This window comes from Enoplosus armatus, chromosome 6, assembly GCF_043641665.1.
Source record: "Enoplosus armatus isolate fEnoArm2 chromosome 6, fEnoArm2.hap1, whole genome shotgun sequence".
NCBI classification, from domain to species: Eukaryota; Metazoa; Chordata; class Actinopteri; order Centrarchiformes; family Enoplosidae; genus Enoplosus; species Enoplosus armatus.
Window position 1 is genome coordinate 23,361,475 of NC_092185.1, and position 24,333 is coordinate 23,385,807.

A 24,333-nucleotide genomic window follows, 5' to 3' on the forward strand; every position below is an offset into this window, starting at 1 on the left:
TTCCAACAGTAGAATGAAAAGAGTGGTGTCCATGGCATATGCTGGGTCTCTACAGCTGTCAGTGATGATGCTAAATGTTGATTATTATTAAGTGTTTGAGAAATTTACTGCGCACTGTAAACTTTTTAGCGTCCATTCTATAGGGAGTAGTGAACGAGTGAACGAGGGAGTGATTTGGAACACAGCCGTAGACCTTTTGACTTTTCATAGTAAGGAAAGCACAGGTGTCGCTAATAACATTAATGATGGCTCTGTTCTACTCAAGTGTCCCAGTGAGACATGACAGTGTGGCAGTGAACCAGGACCCTGATACTGAGGCTGCTTAATGGAATTCAGCCATCACTTATTGTTTTTTTTTTTTTGTTACACCTGTTCTTTTCACTGTGACATGTCAAAATGTCTTAGAACAACCTTTTGCTACAAAATATGAATACACAGCTAAACACACACTTACACAACCAATAGCAGTCCACTAAAAATTCATATTACTCATTAAATTCATATCAGTCAATTTATTGATCTCTATGCAATGTATAAATGATGCTACTTGAACAAAATTTTAATTAATTCCATATAGAGGTTCACAATTTGACTTCACGTACTGCAATACACATCTGCTATAACAGTATGTGCAAACACATTTAAAAAAAAAAAAAACACCCTCACGCAATAACCCAAATATAGTAAAATAAGTTATAAAGTACAAGATTTTACATGCCCTATAATCCAACTTTGTTTTGTTCCAAAATGCTATACGTTTGGACACGTTTATCTTAATATAAGCTATACGAGGTTTCCAAAAAAGCTTGGTCACACGGTCCATGACAAAAATGTGATTTTGAAAAATCCCATTCTCTCGGCACAGAAGGTGCGGTGATCTGCACTTTCTGCTTGTTGAAAACCTGAGACTGCTCAGAAACAACAGCAATGATTTCAGCGGCAGATTGTAAGAGGAAAGAGAGAGGTGCTGACTGAATGCTAACCACGGAGGAGAGTGGAAGGACGGTTTCATAGGGAGAGCGTTTATTCTGCTCACTGCATCCACCGGGGAGCTACACTGTGTGTGAGGCGCAAAGAAGAAAAAGAGAGGCAGGGAGTTGAATATTACTTTCCAGCAGTGTGATTATTGATTACGTTGCTCCTCTCTCTGGCCTTCTCCCACATATTTACATGGACCACACACCACATTTCACCCTCCTTGCCCCCGGCTCTTTGCTTAATACCAACACAACTTTTAACTTTTACTGTGACTTGGCCAGCCACTGACCGCCGTTCAGGCTGCACTGTGTGTCTGTGTGTGTGTGTGTGTGTGTGTGTGTGTGTGTGTGTGTGTCCACACAGACAGGGTGTTATTATAGCCTGTGGCTCTGTAATGTCTGGTCTTGCTGATCTGTGCATCTCACACCACCTGTAGACGGACATGTCACGTTGTGTAGCTGCTGCGGTGGCTTACATGCCTCAAGGCTGTTAGTGTGTGTGAGTGTGTCTTGTACGTGCCTGATGTGTGTGAGGCAAGAATAAGCCCTATATATGTCTTCATACATGTTTTTGCATGACTTTATTGACTCTTCTAAGTGTGTGTGTGTGTGTGTGTGTGTGTGTGTGTGTGTGTGTGTGTGTGTGTGTGTGTGTGTGTGTGTAAGTGAAATACATGTATATTGGGCTGTTTCCATCAAGGCCCCTGGCTGTTGAACAACCAGCCCAACAGTATCAGGACTGTTGTTGCTCTGCTTGTCCTTTACGTTGGGCCTGTATTTCCCAACATGCTCTATGCTTTAATATAGCATGTTTGTTTTTATGAGATTCATTCTGTTAATAAAAATGCAAAGATAACAAAATAACTGCAACCCAAAATTATTATGATGACAAAGAGCAACAATGTACAGCACAATACAACAGTACAGGAGTTATATGGTTTGCCTCTTTAGCAGGTAAAGTTAGCATTTATGAGCCACAATCAAATCACTGTTAATGCTCATTCCGTAGTTTGACAACCAGAGGTGGGGCCAGGGGTGGCCTTTTACGTGTCTGTATCTGGGGCCCCGTTTTCACATAATCAGTCACTTTTTTCACTGATTAGGCATTTTAGTGTGGTTGAAGATCTTTACCAAAATGGCCTGAAAACATGTAGCGTTGAACAGTGTTTCCAGATTTAGCTGGCTGTGGTGTGGCTGTATCTAACAAGCTAACAAATGAGCCGACAAAAATGCCAGCGTTTGCTCACAGTAAATGGCAACAAAAAGACAGATAATACAGTCACACTGGAGCTGGGATTTTGGATGCAAATGGGTTCAGTTATTGTTGGATGGTTTGCGATCCCACATTTTTTGGTGTTTTTATTAACGGACATACGCAAATATATGCACACTCACATACAGACCAATACTCAACATGTTACTTCAGAATATCTGCTTTAATGCTCTAATCATTTTTTTTTACTTGTGTTAAAAGTTGATGGTGTGTTGCCAGTTTTCACTGTGTGATGATGCCCTGTTTGTGAACACTCTGAGACTCACAAGCCCTCCCCTCTCCTTACTCCCTTGCCTCTCTCTGTTGCCATGGATACTACAGGCGGTTGCCAAGCGAGGAGGACGGCTCGATGTCGAGTAATGGTTCCGGGAAGCTGAACACCAGCAAGACCTCCTCAGCCCGAAGGACGGCGACTGGCAGCAGCAGCAAGAATGGCAAGGAGGAGCTGCACAAGAGGAGCACCAACGGTGAGGAGGAGGAGGAGGAGGAGGAGGAGGAGGAGGAGGAAGATGGGGCGGGGAGGAAATATGGAGGGGGGATTGAAAGAGGGAAAGAGAGAGGAAAGAGTAAGTGAGGGAGGAAAGAGATGGAGGATTAAGTGAAGAAGAAATACTTAGAAAGACAGACACACTGATGGATAGAAATCTGTCTCCTTATGTTTGTGCCCACCACAAAGTCACTGGTAAAAAAAAAAAAAAGAATAAATAGATAAACACACACACACTCACATTCTCATACTATGATAATTGAGCTAATGAGCATACTGTACATATAGTGACTCAGCCTGATGATGCATCATGTAACGGACGACACATATACTCATATCACATACTCTCACGTCTTTTTACTCCTCACACACACGCACATTCATACACACACTTGTAGAATCACAGAGGAAAGGCTGGAAAGAGTTGTGACTGCATACTGTCAGGTTAGGTGTTGTTCAAATCCATACAACCCACAGCATATGGTTTGTGCATTAGAAAAATGACTCATCGTTAAACCTGTGACACTCACAGGGATCCTTCTCCTGGGAGAAAAGATGATGACACACTGTGTAGCTATTAAAAACAGGGCTTATAAGCTGTAACTACTAGCTTTATTAATGTTTAATTTACAGATGCTTATTGCAAACATTTATTGATGAGAGCAAAATTTGTGGAGGTTGTGTGTTTTAGGTGGTTTTAGCCTCCCTCAGACACAGGAAGACAGAATGTTAGCAAATCATTAATAGTAGGTCATGTTTATTAACCACTCCTGAAGTCATTAGTTATAACTGGGGGTACGGATACGTCACTCGCTCCTGATTTGGTTGGGTGAAACAAAACTAACCCCCCTTCCTCCCAACAAGAACCTCAGCTAACATGAACACCGTGTCAGGCTGAACAAATGAAGCTTTAACTAAATGGCAATGCAGTGTGATTATCAAGCTGTTAAACATGCAGAAAATGCCTCCACTATTGTGGATGTTGATGGAAAGACTTAAAAAGTAACTTCAGCGGCTGATCTTGCCTTTGCTGACCTCAAGGAGTTTAACTTTGCTGCAGTGATGTGATTTGTGTTGGCTGTGGTCACAGTAGCAACAGAGCACACTACTGAATGGAGAGTGTTCTCCAACTACACCCAGCCACACCCATCAGTGATGCTCGGTGTAGTCAGATATGCAACAGACCAGGGAGAGCAGTGAAACACTGCTTTTCAGCCTGGTGTTAAGTTACTCTTTGAAGCATTTCTTGTTGATGCTTTTCTGTTAAGTTTAATTTCTTAATAGCTCACAATTACAACCTAATTTGCACATAATATGCACATTTGCTACTTGAATGCTTATGTTCTCAGTGTTCCAATTTTTCTGTATCTGCATGTTCAATATGCATCACTTGCGTTCATAATTACAGCATATATGTTTTAAAAAGATACAATTTATTATGGCTGCACCATTAGAGCAAATGGATAACTCCACATTTTGCTTACAGTCTGACATACTTACATGTTACAGGCTTTTAAATATAAATGTATATGTTTGCTTAATGCGTTTCTGCAAAGCATGCATTTGTAGTGGTTTTCTTGAAAGGTCAGACAGGTTCAATAAGTTGATTGATGAAAAACAATTGCTGTTGCTTGGAGAATTATCCATCTGCACAGCTCAGTCTCCAGTGTCCAGTGAATATGCTTTACAATCCTATTCATACTTTGATAAAGAGTCCTATTCAGACACAGGATTACAAGCTGCACATGCTTTTATCCGCAGCACCTGTTATCAGTGGTGGCAGTAAATGTACTGCATCTTTGATATGACTTGTTCAACAGATTACCAGTCGGATCCTTTGCTCGCTCCGCATACACTCAGAATTGGTTGCATAAACATTGCTCTGATCAGTGATAACGCTGCAACACCGCGTCTGTTCAGTGACATTCTAGGACGCTGTGATTTTCAATTTCTTTTGCATCAGCAAACCAATGTTCACAGTAATTTGTGTGATTTATAGTGTTTATGCAAGCGAATGAATGAATACCCGGAGGAGAGGAGGAGAGGATGAGTAATTGTTTCATTTTCTTACTGCTGTTCAGAGAACTGGAGATGGACAGAAGTACTGTTATTAGAGGAAAAAAACAGAGGGACGGCTGATTGGAGCAAACTGGAGCTCTGTTCAAGAAAATGAAAGATTAATAAAAGTGTAAATCCGGTAAACTGGAAGCATACATGGATTGACATGATGGTGTAGGGGAGTAAAATGTGACTCAGCAGCTGCAGTTTAATATTGTAACAGTTAATCAAAAGTACTAACAGCTTATTTCTTCAAAGAGCAGAATTTCACTAAGTGATTGTCAGGAGGGAAAAATGTGCTGAGAGAGAGCAGACATTTTTATCTCAACACTGTGACCTCATGTATGCAGCAAGCAGTCAAACCCAGGCATGAGAAAGGAGAGTTTGTCATGAGAAGAATCGATCTGATGCACCGGGCATGAGAGCATTTATGGAAGTTATTTACTCAGTATAAAAGACAAGATTCCTGTTAGAGAGGCAACTCAAAGACATTCATCTCGGGAGTCTATGACAAACGTCGATTTCAGCTCTATTTCAAGAATGCTTCTACGACAAAGGACAATCAAATCCAGTATAGATAAAAAGAGGAAAGAAACAAATGATAAGAATGCACGCAGGTGGAGTGAAATGCATTCACAACCATCTCTGTAATACAACAGTCACCTACAAAGATGCTTCTTCTCACCTGCATGTGTTTGGTGCTCAGGTTGGTCTTTTGATTTAAAATGAATACGCTTTTAAAGTCCTGTCTGACATTTTCAGCTTTTCTGAAAGCTGTTGTATGATTCGAAGGGAAGGCCGTAGTGATGCGGTCAGTCATTTTATTGCCTGGTTAAACGAATAGTTTGACATTGTGGGAAATACGCTTACTCGCTTTCCTGCCGAGAGTCAGATGAGACGACTGATACCACGTCTGTATACTAATTATGGAGGTAAAGCCAGGAGCCAGTTAGCTTAGCTTAGCATTAAGAGCGGAAGCAGGGGGAAACGGCTAGCCTGGTCCATAATGACTGCACCAACATGAGAGTGGTATCTATTATTTGTTTTATTTAGATTTTAAATTACAGTTTAGTAGTGGAGCTAGATGTTCACCAATGTTACCAATGGTGTGTGTGTGTGTGTGTGTGTGTGTGTGTGTGTGTGTGTGTGTGTGTGTGTGTGTGTGTGTGTGAGGGCAGTAAAGGATATTATCTCTTTCAGCTAGCTTCTTTGATACATTGTGAATGTCTTTAATCACAGCTGCGCTTTGGTGCTGATAAAGGTGGTGGTTATATTGTAAGGAGGAAACACATTTAACTGTTTGACGACGCCTTTTATTTTCATTTCCCTTTCCCATCTCCATATTTGCAAGATCATTCATGATCAATGTAGTTTGCGTATTGATGATAGCAGACTGATAACAGGCAACAGTCGCTTGTCATCAATCAGGAAAATCAGCTAATAAGAAAAGTATGGTCACTGTTTGGTTGCTCTCATGGTGCATTAAAGAACATCACTGCTATAGTGTGTGAGTCTCTTCATCAGACAGATTAGTCTCCATTACTCACCTTTAAGCTGAAGTACACAAGCCTGAAGTCAGTTCAGTTGAATCAAAATGTGTTATGGAAAACAAAGGAGGATGACACGCAGCAAAGGTCCTGGTAGAGATCAGGTTGACCCTCAAATCGATCTTCATCCTCAGATCAATCCTTGGCATTTTTCTACACAGCTAAATGTTAATGACACTGGCCTTTCTGTACTCTGCAAGGTGCACATGTTAAGTATTTTTATGCCCTGTACATCATTACTAAACAAAACAAAAACAGACAGACTTTGCCATCCCTATAGCCACGCCACTAGTGTGGCAAAACAATTCATCTCAATACTTGTAAGCATTAAGTAGATGATTGCAGACATAAAACAATAAAAAAGTCAGTGCAAAGTACAAGCAGATTGTCAACTGAGTCACAATGTTTATCTCCTTCAGTCCTGAAAACACAGAAAAACTGTTTTTGCGGAAGTAATTCTATTCTGGTAATGCAATGGTAATTGGTAATTGGTATTTTGTGGTAAACCCAATAAAGGTGCATGATCAGTGGATTCCAACACCACTCCGTCACCTCAGGAAAACACTCTACACGTTTGATTAAAACAAATGGCCTGTTCAGCATCTGTTGGGACAGTAGTGTAAATGGCCTTATGACCGCTAGTGTTCAGAGGGCACGTTATTTACATGCATCGCCGTGGTTTCCAATCTGGTTCCCAGCCTCTGCCGCACGTGACGCCACCTGTCCTTACCTCAACTGTCACACTCATGACAGGCGGTGCAAGAACAGCAGCAAATAAAGCAGGCTGAACTGCAGCCAGGAGGAGCGGTGACAGTGTGGGTTTGGTAGCTGAGTTAATGGCAGACTGTTGTGGCCATACAACGAAGCAGTCTGCCATATGATGTCAGTCAGGCAGTGAGTCACAGTGGACCCAGTGCAACACAACACCGTCCATCTGCTGCTCCCTGCAATAACATACACACATTAATACAGAGAGCCTCATATACTGTAAGAAGCAGATGACACTCCACACTGCTGATGTTTTCTCATCGAGGCAAACAAAAGGAAACGGCACACAGTTTTTTCTGGGTTTTCTGAAATCCTGAGCCATGGAACCTGGATACAATTGTGTATTGCCCTAATCTCAATTTGTGGAGTTGCTATGACAACAAATAAATCTTGCATTAGAGTCATATTAGACAAATGTCGTTATTTTGGAGTGCATGAAAGCATAGCAAGGCCAGTGTAAGCACGGAAACCAGGAAGAAAGCTGATTTTCAGAATTGTTTATGAAGACCCTGGTACAGATACATTTCTCTCACACGGACACCTACTGCACATACACACTCTCTCTGCAATCCCATTAGGGCCATGTTTTTCCTCTAAACTCTTTTCCTTTAAAGTCGTTATTAAATGCGTTAACCATTTTAGATCACATGCCGGTCATATTGTGCACCTATTTAACAATAAATGCCCCCAAAAATTACGAAAAAAATCTAATTCTTTGTGTTCTTAGATCAAAATCCAATCATGTTTTCTTTCTGTAAAACGAAATGTGACGTGTGCTTACGTTAGCTTGAACCTACCAATTTCAACCAATAATATCATGATATCCACCCATCAATCAATCTTCAACTTTTAGCGGCACACAGCTAACATTCATTTTTTAGCTAGCTAGCAACAGCGTGGTACGTCGGTGTGTCTTCAGGTGCTCAAATTCCTCCCAAGTTATGTCCCGCCTGCCTATCCTGTTTCACTCAGAGATATTTAGGAGTCAAGCTTGTCATATGTTGAATATTATCTACACACATTTTACAAACAGAGTCACATAGCAAGCAAACACTAATCACCAGCCAACAGCTATCGATAAAGACTGGAAATAAGGGTAAACGGCTAGCTGGCTCTGCACATAACCCCATGTAAACCCCATATATGTTTCTTCTTACACTTTGTTTTTTGGGGGGGATTAAACAAACAAGATATAAAATGTTAACATGCTTTAGAAGTGCTGGTAGGTAGGTAGCTGTTTCCTCCTGTTACCAGTCTTTATGCCAAGCTAAGCTAATCATCTATCTTCATATTTACCGTGCAGACGTGAGAGTGGCATCAATCATCTCATCTAGCTCTCAAGAAGAAAGCTAATGAGCATATTTCCCCAAATTCCCTCCCCTTCCCTACTGCAGAATGACTAAAAGGGGGCAGTGCAGTACATGACATTAAATGCACTCGAACTCGAACAGAGGGTGAGACACTGGGGACAAAACGCTTCTTGGACACAAGGAAGGTCAAATTAAATCAATTTACAGTATGTCAGAAACTGCCGTGGTTGGCGAGGACTGAACAAACTGGCTCAGTGAATTACGTGGGAATTTGTCGAATTTGAGGTAATTCATATGACTGCAACGCCTCAGCTTCCTGGAAGGACCGTCTCCGTCTGACTCTTGCTGACCTATTTGTCTCCCTCTTCTTCCCAGACCCGTATGAAGACCATTCAGGCTCTCTGCGTCTCATCACCATTAAACCTATGACAGCCCAGCCAACCTACTCCTACCCCTCCTCCTCATCCCACAGCCAAGACTCTGTGGTCCTCAACGGGGAGGTGAATCTGCGCGCGCGCACACACACACACACACACACACACACACACACACACACACCCTCAAGGCTTAATCGCACTCTGCTGTAAGGTGAGTCTGCAGTGTTGACAGTACAGGGCAGAAACTAGAACATCATCATCATGAGTCACACAGATACGTACAGTACAGCAGCATTTGGTAGCTGTGTACAATTTGTACGTTACTGTGGCAGATATTCATATTGTTTGCTTCGTGTTTATGCTTGGAACTGTTGATGCTTTATGTTACATTCTTCACTTTCAGGTGTCTGTTGTCCTGCCTTTCCTGTACTGTAGTATTATCATAACATCTCCTCTGGGCCTCCACTCCTCCTCTGATCTCCCACCCCTGTTGTCTTGAATTTCCTCCCACGCAGCCAGTCACCCCTCACTCTTTTCCTCCCCTTCGTCCTCATTCCACCTCAACCTCTCTGCAGAGCTAACACAGCGACACGCGGGCTGATGATAAATTATCTCTCAATCTATTAACATAATACCAGAAAATCCCCTCGGGGGCTCTCTGGTTTTCCAGCTCATCTCCAATTGATCGGTGTCCATTAGCCGAAAATATCATGTGTAGGGCGTGACACGTTCCCTGATTATCGAGCTGTAGGGAATGTTTGTTGAAACACATTGATCTGTCTTAGCACTAGAAAGTAAAGGACAAATTTTTTTTTAAGAATTCCACAGTTCATCATAAATAAATGAAACAACACTCAGTTGGTCGTCTCTAAGCGGATGGAGAAAATATGATTATTTGTGGATTGTTTGCAGGCAAACCATGGTGGGTTGAAGCAGAAGTCAGACATCGAGCACTACAGGAACAAACTGCGCCAGAAGGCCCGGAGGAAGGGCTACGGAGAGTTCTCTCTGTCCGAAACCGGCAGCCATGGCTACAGCCACCGCGACACCAGGCATAGTCGGCATGACAACGGGGTCAAGGAGCCAATGACCGCTGAGGAGAAGAGGGCCTCCTTCGCTGGATGCCATAAAAGGTATGGAGAATACTTCGTAGGGGTTCCGGAAATACCAGAAAAATGAGGAATCATTTAATCTGAGTAAAATTAAATGCAAGTCATCATTGAAAATGAAAAGAATGTCCCTTTAATCACAGGCTTTATTGGCCTTAACTGTGCTGCAAGACAGTTAAACTAATCAAAATATATTCAACTGTTGGCGGCTTTCACCAAATGTTATGACACGTAAAAAATGTTTGACAATCCCAAAATTAGGGGATTTCACTATCAAAGCAGAATCCTATTTCATTATTGAAGCAAATGAAATTATTCTATTTTCCATATCCTTTCATCATTATTTAAGCAGTAAACAACTGACTGTCACTGTTAGGCAGAATTAATCTTACTTGTATGAAATGGCTATATGAGTATGTGTTTTTTTTTATCAGTAATCTAAATAATGGTATTTTTCCACCCAAGAATTATAGGTCTACTGTAGATGTGTAGTTGTGGAACATAGTTGCTAAGCAACACATAAGGAGCGAGTGAGTAGTGAGGGGTGATTTCTGGCCAGCACATGAATATTTTACAGTTCATACAGATAAGTGTCTGTTTTGCTAATTTAACTCATTTAACCTTTGCACAGTTCATAAAGCACTTGTTTGCCGACTGAAACTTAAAGTTAAGCAGCAGGAAATTCATGGATGTCACAGTACGTAGTGGTTTGGTGGTTAGTAATCAACAATCAAGTGGGGGTCAGGAACATAAAAGAAAACAAAAGGTGTTATACAGCATGTTTTAACAGCTTCTTTGGTCCAGTTATACTGTAGATGAGGAGAGCAAGAAAACCTAACAAATCCAAATAAGACTGGTTTCCAAAGTGAATTGAGGGTAAATATGATCAGCAATACATAATGAGAGTTTATTCCACAATAGTTTTGTATATGGGCAACACCAAAACAAATGCACCAGCGTTTCACTGACTTCACATTTTTAGATGTAAACTTTCCTAAAATTCTAATTGTGACCTCATTGTTGGACCTCCACCTCTAAATTTCACCAAGCTTGGCTTTAATTCAAAACCATGGACTCTCACTTTAATTGTAAAATGGAAAACATCAGTCAACTGGCCCTCAGTCCATCTACTCCCAATTTTCTTCAGATATTATAGATTCAGTTAACTGAATCCCACCATGTGTAACTAAAGCATGTGTGTTACATATAAACTCTCCTCACTCTCTAAAATCCCAAAATTCTCCCCCAAAATTCAGAGGATACGAGTGTCCACAGATGTAGCTACTGCACGGCCCTGAGCTGTACTTTTCCTTGAGCGTTGTTTCCTCACACCTGTCCATCAGGTACTCCCACCCACGGGAGCCCACCTATTGGAGCCGGCAGTCTCTGAGCAGCCCGAGCCCCGTAGAGACGGAGATGGACCTGCTGGTGCTGAGGGAAAGATCCAGGAGGGGCATCCGAAACAACGGCTACGATGTGAGTAACCGGACAAGTCATGGGCCTTCCTCTTTGTTGTATTTTACACTGAGCCAGAAATGAGTGCAGTAGTGCGCAGAGGAACATGTGAGATTCAGGAAAAGGACGGCGAATAAAAATTGGTTTTAAGAGCAGTTCTTAAAAATAGAGACCTCTATGACACTTAAGTTTTAACCAGGACCAAGTAGAGGATGTGAGAGATTTTACTGTTGGACATATTCAGAAAAATACAGCGACAGAGACCAAGCAAAGCTTTGAAGATATGTGCAGTTGGATCCTGTAACTCTAATACAGCAGCCTCTGATCAGGTGAGTCATACTGAGAGATGATGAAACCGTGAACGGATCCTTCTTCTTGCAAACAGGTCACGTGATGGTTGTGGCAAAGTAAAGCTCTGCCACTTTGTCAGACTAATGAAATAATCTTCTGAGAGAATTTCTAACTTTAATCCTTCCCTCTCCCTCCTTTACACTCACTCTGATGCTCCGAGCTCGTACCTAGAGGATTAACTAATCACCTTTTGATGAACTTTTATAAACCCGCAACAAACAGAGAGATGAAGACAGAGGAAGTACGACAGAAAGGGAGGAAATAGATTAGAGCGCCAATGATTCCTTCATTTTAACGAGAGCAGCAGATGGAGAAGGGAAGAAAGACCGTGAGAGGAGGAGATAAAATGGGGACAGATAGAGTGAGTGTGAGGGAAATCTCTGTATGCTGCTTCTCTGCTGCAGCAGCGGCCGTGCTACCTAGCTGAATGTCAATGACTCTGAATATGATTAGAGGCTATTCATGGATTCAGATGGAGGCTCGATAGCGGTTAATAGCCTTGGATGTACCAAACTGTTTGAAATGGAACACGGAGAACACAGTGTGTTGGTGCAGGAGCATGTATGCTTGTGTGTATTCATACAGCAGGTTTGCCATATGCAACATACAACAGGATACTATAGCTTCTTCATGTTTGTGTGTGTGTGCTGCTGATCAATTTTGTTGTCAAATAAATTAATTCATGCAGATTTTAATTAAAAACTAACAAAATCAATTAAATTAATATTAATTGCATTGAACATTATTGTTTAATAGGTGAGTTTGCATAAATGTGCCATATCATGTAATATCTATACATTTTTGGAAAGTAATATTAATTAAAAGCATTAATATTGTGACATTAATTTCAGCTATTTTACCCCCGACTTATGTGCTTTATAACATCCTCCATGTTTCTTATAGAGCTGTGATTTCTAAGCAAATGGTGCGTGGAAGCACGCAGAGAAGTTTAAATAGATTCATAATAATAGTTTGTTCATAGAGTGCTTTTCAGGGTCGTCAAAGACACACAAGTTAAAATGTACATCAAATTTCAGATAAATGGTCAAAACCTCCAGCTTCTGCCACACTAGTAGCTGTAGTAGTATTAATGCAAGCTTGACCAAACCAACTGAAAAAGAGAAGAAAGCATCAAGCCTAAACACTGATCTTCACGTCTGTCTTGTAGCAGTATCCACTTCTATATAATTGATACTGTGGAATTAAAGCTTCTCCATGAACTGACAACACCACCAAAATCCTTTATGATTCATGTGTATTTATTTATGTATATTTGTTTCTTAGGAAACCAGAAGCTCATGCAGTGGGTGGGCAGAGATGGTTACTTGATATGTCAGGAACACTGATTTTGATGTTCATGTTCTCACTTAATCATGGACGAGTGAATGAATACGCACCCCTGTCCTGCTGACTTGACCTGCGTGCTCCCTAGGGCGAACCCGAACCATTTGAGGAGACCAACGTGGACCGTCTGATGAGCTCTCTGGGTTACGGAGGTGGATCTACTGGCACCGGGAACGGCAGCTTGGGGGTGAAAGCTCACCGTGGCTCCGACTCCTCCACACTCAGCTCTCAGCCATCCATTGACGAGGTCCGCACGCAGATGCATATGTTGCTAGGCAATGCCTTCAGCCTGGCACCTCCGGACCACGACCCCCCTTCTCCTCCAACCAAGTAAATTTATATTTTTTATTATTTATGTGTTATTTCTTACCACATCTGCATGATTTACAGAGATTTGAAATCCCAGTGTGTAAGACCGTACATCCCACTCCAAGCTGTTTTTATGAAGATGTACTCTGGAGAAAAACAGGAAAACTAAAGAGAGTAGGTGTGTATCTGTCGACTCAACTTTTTCTTTTCTTGTTAAAATTCCCCTTTCTCATCAGCAGCCACCACCATCACCACCACCACGCCCACAGAGCCTACAACCCATCCCACACCAGCCACTACAGTGACGGGGTGACCAGCGCCCCGGGGACCATGAACCATCCCTGTGGAGGCCGGCAGAGGAGCACAGGCTACGAGGACATGCACCAGTGTAGCCTGCCTAAACCGGTAAGCACTAGCAGAAAGTGTTGTGAAGGGCTGATTCATCCAAATTACAAAAAAACTGATTTTCTGACTTGCCTATGGTGGTATCAAGCCATGCAGATAGTTTAGGTTTTATTAGTCCAGGTTTTGAGATACCTGTTTCTCAGATTTCTGTTTCCACCCCAATACAATGGAGGTGAATGGAATTCCAACAAGCTGTTTTAACTACATACCATTTCTTCAGTAGAAAGTAGTTCCAATAAAACACATACAGAGCATACAGTCTATGTGGCTAAAGTGTTAGCTTACAGTTACCCACTAACAAATCCAGTTGAAACAGTAGTAGCATTAGCATTCTCCACTATGTTCACCAGCTAGTGGCTAACTTTGTCTGCTGTTTGTTGCTGTGCAGGTAATGTGTGGGTTGAAAAACCAAAAAGATGAGCTGAAAGGCACTAAAACACTCCGTAGAGCTGAGGGGAACTGCAGAACTGGATAATAAGAGGGGACACCTTTTACATTATGCATGTATGCCACTGTTTATATTAAAAAGATAATTATAACAGCTTTAGTGTCAAAATATCAAAAAATGCTAATTTTGAGTTCAGAATTTTATATTATTAAGTCATTATTTAGCAGGTCCATGTCAGGAACTACTACTGTCGGTTAGTTTAATCTGTAGCTATTTATTATATTTCTTTGAGTTTTGTGTGAAGTCATTATCTGTAAAGCAACTATGAAATAAAAAGGACAATATTTCTCTTTTGAAAGTAGTGGAGTAGTAGTACACAGAATGAGTATACTGTGAGAATAAAGTACAAGTACTTGAGTTAATGTACTAACTTACGTTACACCTCTGAAAATCAGCATTCCAGCGTTTTATGCCACAAGGTCACTCAATGACCAAAGCATAAAGCTATGCTAGTAAAAACCATGCAGAGCAAGTAGGAAATGAGTTGTGTAAATTAAAGAAAGGTTCTTTGAGCCTGTCAAGGTCATACATATTTAGGTTCCCATGCATATTCAGGTTTGATATACACATCTGCACATAGTGAATTGTTACCAGTGGATGGGTCGTCCTTTAGTTTTTATATTCATTAGATTTTTTAAAATGTTTGCACACAGACTTGCACAGCGATGTTGGACATTCAGAAAAGCTGCTGTTGGTGCTGTCAGTGCCAACAGCTGATCAGCAAGGGAGAAGCTTTACAGAGATTAAACAGACTGAGGACTGGAACACCCACCAACAAATAAAATTGCCTTACACAGCTATGATCATACACCCATCTGATTTTCTAGCCCTCTTTATTTGTCGAGATTGGTTTGTTGTTCCATCAACTTGTATTCTGACTTTGGCTTAAGGTTGTATTGTATGTTTTGTACTCATACTGTAGAGCCCAGATGCTATTTAAATATGTTTCTTGATTAAATGCGTGGCTCGCTCCTGCAGGGTTTCCGGTTCACCCAGCTTCCTGATATGGGCATCGGGTCTCCCCCGCCGCTGATCCCTTCAAGGCCAGGACCACCACCTGGGACCTCGCTACGACGGTACCACACACACTCAAACAAATATAGACGACAGCTGACCCTTGAATGAGAAGATAAATTAAAAAACATAAATCTAAATCAATACAAATAATAAAAACCAGGTACATTCTGTACCCTCAGGTTCTAACTCAGGTAGCAAAACATCGACTGTGTTGAGCCCATAGATACATTCAGAGATCAACCTTAAAGGAAATGTTCACATATTGCATCTAAAAGAATTCCTACATGACTTCCTAGCCAATCAAAATGCGGCGCTGGTGCTAATCACTATATCAGATAAATATATGAATTCTACGCACAAGAGAGTGAAAAGAAGCGACAGAATATTAATCAGCATCATTTGAACTGACTGCCCCCCCACCTCCACTCTCTATATGTGCCTCTCACTTCTTTTTCTCAGGCCCATATGTTAGTCGGCATCATTTGAACTGAGCAGCCTCTTCATTTAAATGCTGTTGCTGTGTGCACCATGTTGCTGGGCACTTTAGCACTGCAGAGAGTGATTGACTGCTCAGTAGCTGTAGATTGTGTGGAGGGGCATGTTCGCCATCTAGTGGACAAACTGAGAAAACAAGTTACAAGTAAACATGTTCCAGCTGCGATGTACTGCAGACTGACCGAAACAAACTCTATGCTCTGCAGGAAAATGCATAAATATTATAAAGGTATTTAGGAGATCATGTGTATGATATATACAGGATAATACAGGATGTTGAATGTCTGTATTGTGTATGACGGAGACAGCTCTGTAGGTTTTACAGTTCTCTAATCACTACTAATTTGATGTTGAATCAGAACTATGGGTGTGTGACCATAATTCTTTCTCTAAAACAAGAAACGGAAATGTTTTAGCAGTTAATCAGTCAGCTCGTCATACATCAGTTCCCCTGTGCCCTCAGGGAGGAAGAGAGCAGCATTTGAATTCCTCTTTAGTATGCACTGCGAGGCATTAATGTGCACAGTGCTTTATGGACCTGAGCCCTGGCAATGACATCATCTGTCCTCCAGTCTCCTACTGTAGTGTAACATGTACAGGGGAGTGCAGAGGAGCGTACTGCATTGTAGAGGAGGTGGGAAAGGATCATGACAAAAACCCGTCACAGTTGACACTTGTGGTCTATACAGAGAGCAGTAACGAATCTCAGGAAGACGGACATACATGGGGTTTTTCAGATGGTCTCAAAAATGTTTTTATATTGTATTTATAGGGTCAACTATTCAGACATATTTTCTGTATTTTTTTTCCCCCAACAACAAGGTCTAGTTGCAAATGCAATGCCTTCTCCTTATTGCCAGGAAAACAATCCTGCTGGTGGGGAAATGCTGAATCCCAAATGTGGGGAGTCTAAATCTACTGCAATCAGCATATAAAATAACAAGTGTGATTTTTCTAGTAATTATAGAATGTAAACTTAGGTTCCTAAAAGTCCCTCAATTCCCTGATATTAGTTAGTTGCGGCTCTGCTCTATAATAACAATAAAGTATGGTGAAGTGCCAAATATCTGTTAGTTTGTTTGTTAATGTTTTGGCATCAACCCGTTATATATGTGTTTTGCCTTGAGTGCAGCGGTTGATTATATATTTACGCTTAAAACGCTAAAACACATAATTTCATACAAACTTCCAAATAAACAAATGTATTACCATATGACAAAGACATAATTTACACGTGTCTCTTCTTTCTCTTCCTGTGGAAAAACATGTCATGTAATACTGTAGTATTGTATTTCTTTAATAGTAGTACTAATTAGTATGCTGTGAAGCGGAGTCTGTTACAGACGTTTGCTAAAATGTTTTGAAAATAATTAGTCCATACTTGGTGTGTCTATTGGAATATGCAATTAAAAAACAAACATACTTGTTTACTGGATGACCAAACCAGATCTGGTCATCAGTCAGCTGATAGTGTGCTTGTTTTGAGTGTAAACACAATAACTGACCTAATTTTGACTCTTCAGATGGCAGTTCAACTGCTGTCACTGCTTACATACCAAGCATACCAACCTCAGCTGGCCCTCAGCTGCTTTAAGCGCTTCAACCTAAACTGCACCTCTTATACACGCAAACTATTCACCTTTTTTACATGTACAACCTTTTTCTAGTTGATTTATTTTCTCGATTCATCCGCCTCATTGCAATGGAAACCTGGGAATTAACAATGACATCCTCTTCTCTTAAAATTGTAATGTAACACATTTGCACCTTCCCCATCCCAGCTGACCTGCTCTCTTCCAGGTGGAGCTTTAGTTTTGTGCTGCTGTATTCAACAACTGCTGTAAAAAGCATGCTGGCTTGTAGTAATACTTGTGTGTGCATCAGGGTAACATCTGTCCCTCCTCTCCGCTGACAGTTCCACCCCTGATGTTAGTCTGAAGCCTCGTGTGTCGGAGGCCTCAGACCTGCAGGCCCAGCAGCACAACGGAGCCCCGTACCTGCCGCTGTCCCGGACCCCCTTCCCTGCTGTCACTGTCGACCAGTCCATCACCACCTACTCAGGTATGACAGAGTGGGGGGCGTTGAAGTGCACTAGCTTTGATAAATGATAAACTGTCATTGGCTAAACGCATGTTTACATCTCACAGGAAACCCAATAACAGCAGTCTACGCTATATCAGCCAACCGCCCGGGTTACTCAGACTACTTTGTCATGTCACCGCCGTCCTCGTACCGTAGCCCGTCCTGGATGTCGTACCCGCCCGAGCCAGAGGACCTGCCGCGGCAGTGGAACGACACACCGGTGAGACACACACAGCTCCTGTATAACGTAGTTTATACGTGACAAGCTGCAAGCACTTTCTGTAACAGCGTTTGCTCAGTGTGTGAAGCAGTTCTTCTCTTCTCCCCGCAGAACTCACGTCACCTTGAAACCATCTGCTGAAGTCGTCGGCCTGTGACACTGAGCGGAAACAGCCGATAGCTTGGTGGGTCATATCATCTCAGCTCTGCTGTTATGTTAGCATGTTATTTTAGTGGGTGGAGAATTTTGACATTACAAGTTGGAATGGTATTTACATTTATACCCTAAGACAGCGGATGCTGGGTACTTTTGGTGAAAAATCTGACCATTTGGATGATATTTCAAAGATGTTAGATTATGGTCAGGGTGCAACAATGAAGAGGGCTTTAGTGTGTAGGCTGGGTTTTTGGTGGGAAATCTTCTCCATACACAGAAAATGACAAACGTACACTTCCCTTAAAGCACATTACAATGTAAATGACTTATCTGACTTTTTTAGTGTCCTCTCACTGACTCTTTCTTTCTACTGTGGAATCTGTCACCGGGTCGAATGCAACTTTTGTGAGAAAACACAAACACATATATATATATATATATATATATATATGCATATATATATATATACATATTTATATAGGAATACAACCTACATTGCCCCTACTATAATAAGATAAGATTTTGTAAAGGTCCCTATTTTATTTGTTCTCATATGCACGCACAAGAAACGAAGAAGAAGAAGACTGCTAGCAAGCAAACAAAGTTGCAAACAATGCAGATTTCAAATAAAAGAAAAAACTATTAGCGCAAATGATTTATGAGGAAGGAAATGGTCTCTGCATTGAGTAACAAGAGAAGTCCACAGGGCACCTTTTAACAATCGAAACCCATGTACACATATCACTTAAAATCAACCTGTAAACTTCTTTTTGTTTAAATGTTTGTTTTATTGATTTTTGTTTTCCTTTTGTCTAAAAGCCTTTGGCAAGTTATTCCATCCAGACAGTGAAAAGTTTAGATGGCAGACCAGCCTTCAGGTGAAAGGCTGACAGCATCAGATGTCTGCTGTGGTGCTCAGAGGAAGGCAATGCTGTACCTGCGGCACTGCTGCATTTTGAATCCTGTACAGGGTAGAAAAGTATAAGCTAACTGTTAGCCCACTAGCAGGCCTGGCTGGGCTAGCGCTAGTCAGTCAGAATATCTCTCTATTTTATTTCTACTGTGCTATTTACTCCCTCCCAGCATTTGTGCACTATTGCACTCCGTTTTGTGCAATAAGAAGTGATTGAAGGGGGACAGTAAAGCTCTCCGAGCTAACAAGCTTGCTAACCTAGTTCACAAAGACGTGTTCTGCAAACCAGATGAGGTTCTTGAGTTTATACTCAACAACAGAGGAGGTTAAATAAAAGTGGATGGTGCAACACAGCTAATCAGCTGTGATAGCTTCCTCTATTTTGGACTCTCTGGCTGTCCGTCCCTTCAAAGATCAGTACCGCCAAGGCGGCTTGCTGTTGTAAACAGCACAGATTTGCGTGTTCACCTAAGTTGAACTCTACATGAATTTTGCCGTTTAAATCCTGGTGTGTCCAGACCTTTATACTGAAAGGACACACAAATAGTCACAAATAGCAGCTGCTGAGTTAAAATTCAACCTAAATCTGTAATGTGATGTGATGTGATGGCGGCTCAGTCACATGTGGTCACTGTGTTTTTCTCCAGGTGTCTCTTTGGATGGGCAGAGGACTTCTCCTCCCTCTCACTGAAAACTCTCTGGAGCTTTATCACCCCTCCTCCACTTCGGCCCGGCCTTCCTCCTGTCTGATTCATTCATCACCAGTGGAACCCCCCTCTGTCCCCACTTTATCCCCAGCTCCCCCTCTCTCTGCTGGCCTGGCCTTCGTCGATCCTCTCTCAGCCCGCTTCATCTGCACCTCAAAGCGTTTCTCACCCTCCAGAACTCCTCTGCCCCATAATCCCCTTCACCTGGTCAAAGCTCTGCTTCAATCTCTTTACCAATGCAAAAGCTCAGCCATAATTCTCTCTCTTTCTGATTTCTCTCTGCTCCCTGAGCCCCCGGCCTCACTGGCCCTCACTGGCCCCCTCTGGGCCCCTCGTCACTATCTCTATGTAGACTGCCTCTTCTGTGGTGACCACCGCTGTACAGCTAGAGGCCCCTCACACTGCTGAACTGAACCGAGCTGAGCTGCATGAAGCTGTACTGTGCTTCCCTGCGTAACAACACACGTGTGAAGTATGGATGAACGGGGTGAGTACAGTACAGGGTCACATGCAGGGTGACAAGGGCGACCTTCTAGTACTAGTTCTCTGCCCCAGCAATCGTCGTACAGTAACTGCCATCAGCCCAGCACATGATGGCACACAGCGCTGTGTTATCAGTACAGTAGTGCCCCAGCCATGGCCAGCCGGCTACTCCTCCTCTGAACTGGACTGGACTGGATCATCCTGGACTTGCCCCTAAGGTCCACCATAAAGCCAGGAAAGCTGGACTGACTTAAAACTGTGCTTTTTTTGATGAATCCAAATTCCTATGTAAACCTTCTACAGCTGGTTAATATGTGTATTTTAAACATAAGTGAAAAAAAAATATCTTAAGGAAAAAGGAAAAAAAAAATCTCTTGTCTTGAGCTGTCTCAATTTCAGTTTTTGGATATTTGTGTGCTTTTGTCTTTTACTTTTGTGCATTGATTATTATTATCAATGGATTACTGTACAAAAAAGACGCAGTGAGTGTTTCCCGTTCACTCACCTTATTTCAAGGCAAAAAAAATATATATATTACATTCTTCAAAACAGAGAAATCGGCGGCTTAGTTGTCTGTGGTTATGATGGCATTCCTGTACTTTTAAAAAGAATTACTTCGATTACTTTTTTTCCTTCATCAGATTCAGCAATGAAAACAAGAATTTGTCTCTTTGTTCTGTCGATCATCTGATTATGAAGTTTTTGTCTGCTAACCACGAGGCAGCCCTGGGTCGAATACACTGATTGAAATCCTACTCAGTTGTGTTTTGTAGCTTTGCAGCCGCTGCGGGGTTTGTTTGACTCCTCACAAAAGGCCATTTACCATATGATGACTTTGGATTTGAAGCGATTTCAATTCTGGTTTGACTCAGGTCTGTTACAATTATGTGAACACACCAGTATTCTTAGGAGAAAAAAAACAGTTCTTTTACTTGAAAGGTGTCTACTGTATTCTACTGTATAAGGAAACTTGACTTTTGGTTATTTTGGTCTTGATGAAGAGGGATGAATATTTGGTCACTGGACTATGGTGTAGTACTGTTCAAGAGACTTGCCAGGCTCGGACGAGCCGTATATGTAACGATTAAATGTATTATGTATATAGCAGATGATTTAATGAAGAGATTTATGCAAGTTCTGTGGGAGGGATGCTTCGCTTGACATTTTGTTTTAGTTTCACTGCGTTCATGATGAAGGACGGTCTGAAAGTCCTTGAATCTCTGAAGGATGCACACATTTCAGTATCACCTGGGTCATCTCTTTTTTTTTCATAGTATCACTAACACGGAACAGAAACTATAACAGATCATTTATTACAAAAGAAACCGATGGAGTGTTTAGAGTGACATGCAGTAAAAAGGCGCTTGTCGAGCAGATCTTACCGTGCATTTACAGTATTCTGTATGTTGGAACAAAGCTGATATAGCCATAATAGTCAAAATAATGCAATTTTTTAGTACAGAGAATGTCACGGTCTAAATTATATTTACCCTCATTTTTTCTGAGGAGAGCGGGGAATCTGTGAGCACACTGTATGTAAGGCTCCTCATCATTTAGATGGTACTAAAGGAGATTATAGCCATATATTAACTTCACCAAGTGGACGTAAAACAGCTAAGATATACAGTGGTCTGTTAAAAGTGGCAAATGATACCAAATGAACAGAGAGATAGTATAGATAGAGATGGAAAGATAGGGTCGTAAGTAGAGTTTAACATGAAATAAGCACTTTCATAAAGAGCTCGGCAGAAAAGAGCAGAATCAATGCAAAAAAGAAAAAAAAAATGCTGTTGTATAGCATTCAACTTTCAGATTATATAAATCCTTTTAACTAAGCCTGAAACTGTAAATGCATCATCAAAGTAAAGGAGTTTTAAATATCCTTTTTCAGCTAAATGATGATATACTGTTTTTTTGTGGGACTGTAGCTGCCATTGCCCACACACAGGACATGTGCACAGTATTATTTTAGGGAACCGGAGGGTTTAAATGACCTGAGGGAGGAGCTGACGTCGTGCAATAAGACACAAATGACAAATAGTGAAGTTTTAAAGCCAGATTCTGATCTTTTTGAGAGATTTGACTGGTTTAGGCCAAAAACATATATACGCCAGCTTGGACGCCACGTTTAGACACTTACTTACACGAGAGTAGCACAGATAAGAAGGCGTCTTTTTCAGCTGAGGCGTTTGTTTAAAATCCCTCCCCCTTCTGAATCCAGGCCTGCACATGATAAATATTAGATGTGGATATTTAGGGAAAAAGAAAGCAAAGGTATGAGACGACGGCACCGGCGCGGTGCTATCGCTGTTTTAAACCATCGCCATCATCACTGGAGACCATCATCATATGTTACATAAACCCGTGCACTGTTGAAAAGAAGACACTCCCACTCATGTTTATTGTTTTATTTGACTCCACGTCAAAGAGAGGGGTGGGTGGGTTCGGTTCATAGGCAGTGATTTGGAGAAGGAGACTTGATGCTATGCTATGAGTCGATGTGCAATGTTTGTGCTTTACACGGGTAGCGGCGAGATAGCTTTTTATTTGACGACGGACTCCGGGATGGACTGACTGTCAGTGGGGTTCTTTTTTTCTGCCGTTTGAGCCATGTCGTGACGCCGCGACGTCACGGTGGCACTGATGATGTCACACTTCCGTCACTCGAGCGTTGATGAGGTCACAGTGACGACAACAATGAATGCTGTTGGATGTAGTTATGCAGAAAACTTTTTGGTGAATTTAAACAATAAAGACAAATTACAATTCTCGGCTCTCCTTTTTTTTGGGGGGGGGGGGGGTTGTGTTTCGTTTGGTCTGTTTGACAATGAATCTGTGCTACAACAGATATCGGCTTGTCCACAGTGAACTGCTGCGCATGTACATGTACAGTATATACTGTAGTAGACCCTTGTCTTAAGACCACTAGAGGGAGGCAGACGCATACAGTACTTCAGCTCTCCTTCAGTCAGTATTCTCCACCAAGTGATCAAAAGTACTTGTCTGTTCATATCTGTGCTGTTTGTGCTGGTCGCCACGTGCAAATGAAGGAGAAAAAATGCTCTGTTTTAAGGCGAGGCGGCAGCATGATGAATAAAACATGTTTTTGGAGAATCATTCCTGCCCCTGCGGTGAGAGCTGAGCGGCTGTAACGGCCTTCTGTCAGCGGCCTCGAAGGAACTGTGGCCACACTGAGGACTGATTCACGTAAACTTTCTTTTTTAAGTTCTCAGCAAAAAGTGTCAACGTCGGGCGATTTACTACTTGGGTTTCGCAGTTAAAACTAAAGGAATGTCTTAGGAATGTGCAAATTGGCACTAGCCAAGACAGATATGTTGTTTTATTTGGTGAGATGTAATCTAATGGTAACTTGACGATCTTAAAGTGAATGTGATAACCCTCTGTGGGTTCGTCACAACATGCGACTCCTTTCATATAACACGCAGTCATTGGATGTGTTGTTAATGTAAAGCTATTGATTCGTGCAGCTTTAAACTGCTTTTTTTCTTTTTTTTTGTGGGCAGAGCAACGAGCTGAAAACACAACGTGTCATTTCCCTCATAAAGTCGCTGATGATGGCCGCGTTATCAAACAGCAGCAGTGTGTTCACCTGCTAGTTACTTGCATGTAGTGTAGTTGAATGCGTGTAGCTGACAGCTAGGAGTCAGCTTGATGAGTTTGGGGGCCAGAAAACCAAAACAATGAGCTGAAAGACAAAAACAAAAACAAAAAGTTTTGTAGAACTGAGAGGATTGCAGGGCCGGGGGGGGGGGGGGGGGTGATAATTATCGGTGGGTTTGCCCCTTTGTACGTGACACGCCGTAATTCTATCCTTTGTTAAGATGAAAAAAAAAATCATTCGTGCAGCTTTAAGTTCATCATCTTCTCCCAGTGTGTCTGAGTTCTGCTCTGTCCTGTTGTGCTCTTGGGGGGGGGGGGGTCAGAGGACTCGTTTGGACGGCGCGAAATGAAGCTCAACGCGACGCAAACACTGAACGGCCTGCCTTTGTGCTTGCTCAGGTGCCCTTGCGTTTGTGATATT

At 41.8% G+C, this 24,333-nt stretch overlaps 1 protein-coding gene across 1 annotated transcript in view; it reads left to right on the forward strand.

The window, feature by feature from the left end:
- The window catches only part of kiaa1549la (KIAA1549-like a), a 90,463-nt gene extending 72,290 nt beyond the window's left edge, over nt 1–18,173 (forward strand). Inside the window, exons 14-23 of the mRNA XM_070907826.1 lie at nt 2,572–2,717; nt 8,796–8,920; nt 9,710–9,930; nt 11,250–11,382; nt 13,145–13,386; nt 13,602–13,770; nt 15,197–15,294; nt 17,646–17,791; nt 17,878–18,032; nt 18,144–18,173. Coding sequence (XP_070763927.1) covers nt 2,572–2,717; nt 8,796–8,920; nt 9,710–9,930; nt 11,250–11,382; nt 13,145–13,386; nt 13,602–13,770; nt 15,197–15,294; nt 17,646–17,791; nt 17,878–18,032; nt 18,144–18,173 — 1,465 coding nt within the window. The remainder of the gene's footprint in view (nt 1–2,571; nt 2,718–8,795; nt 8,921–9,709; nt 9,931–11,249; nt 11,383–13,144; nt 13,387–13,601; nt 13,771–15,196; nt 15,295–17,645; nt 17,792–17,877; nt 18,033–18,143) is intronic.
- The last annotated feature ends 6,160 nt before the right edge of the window (nt 18,174–24,333 follow it).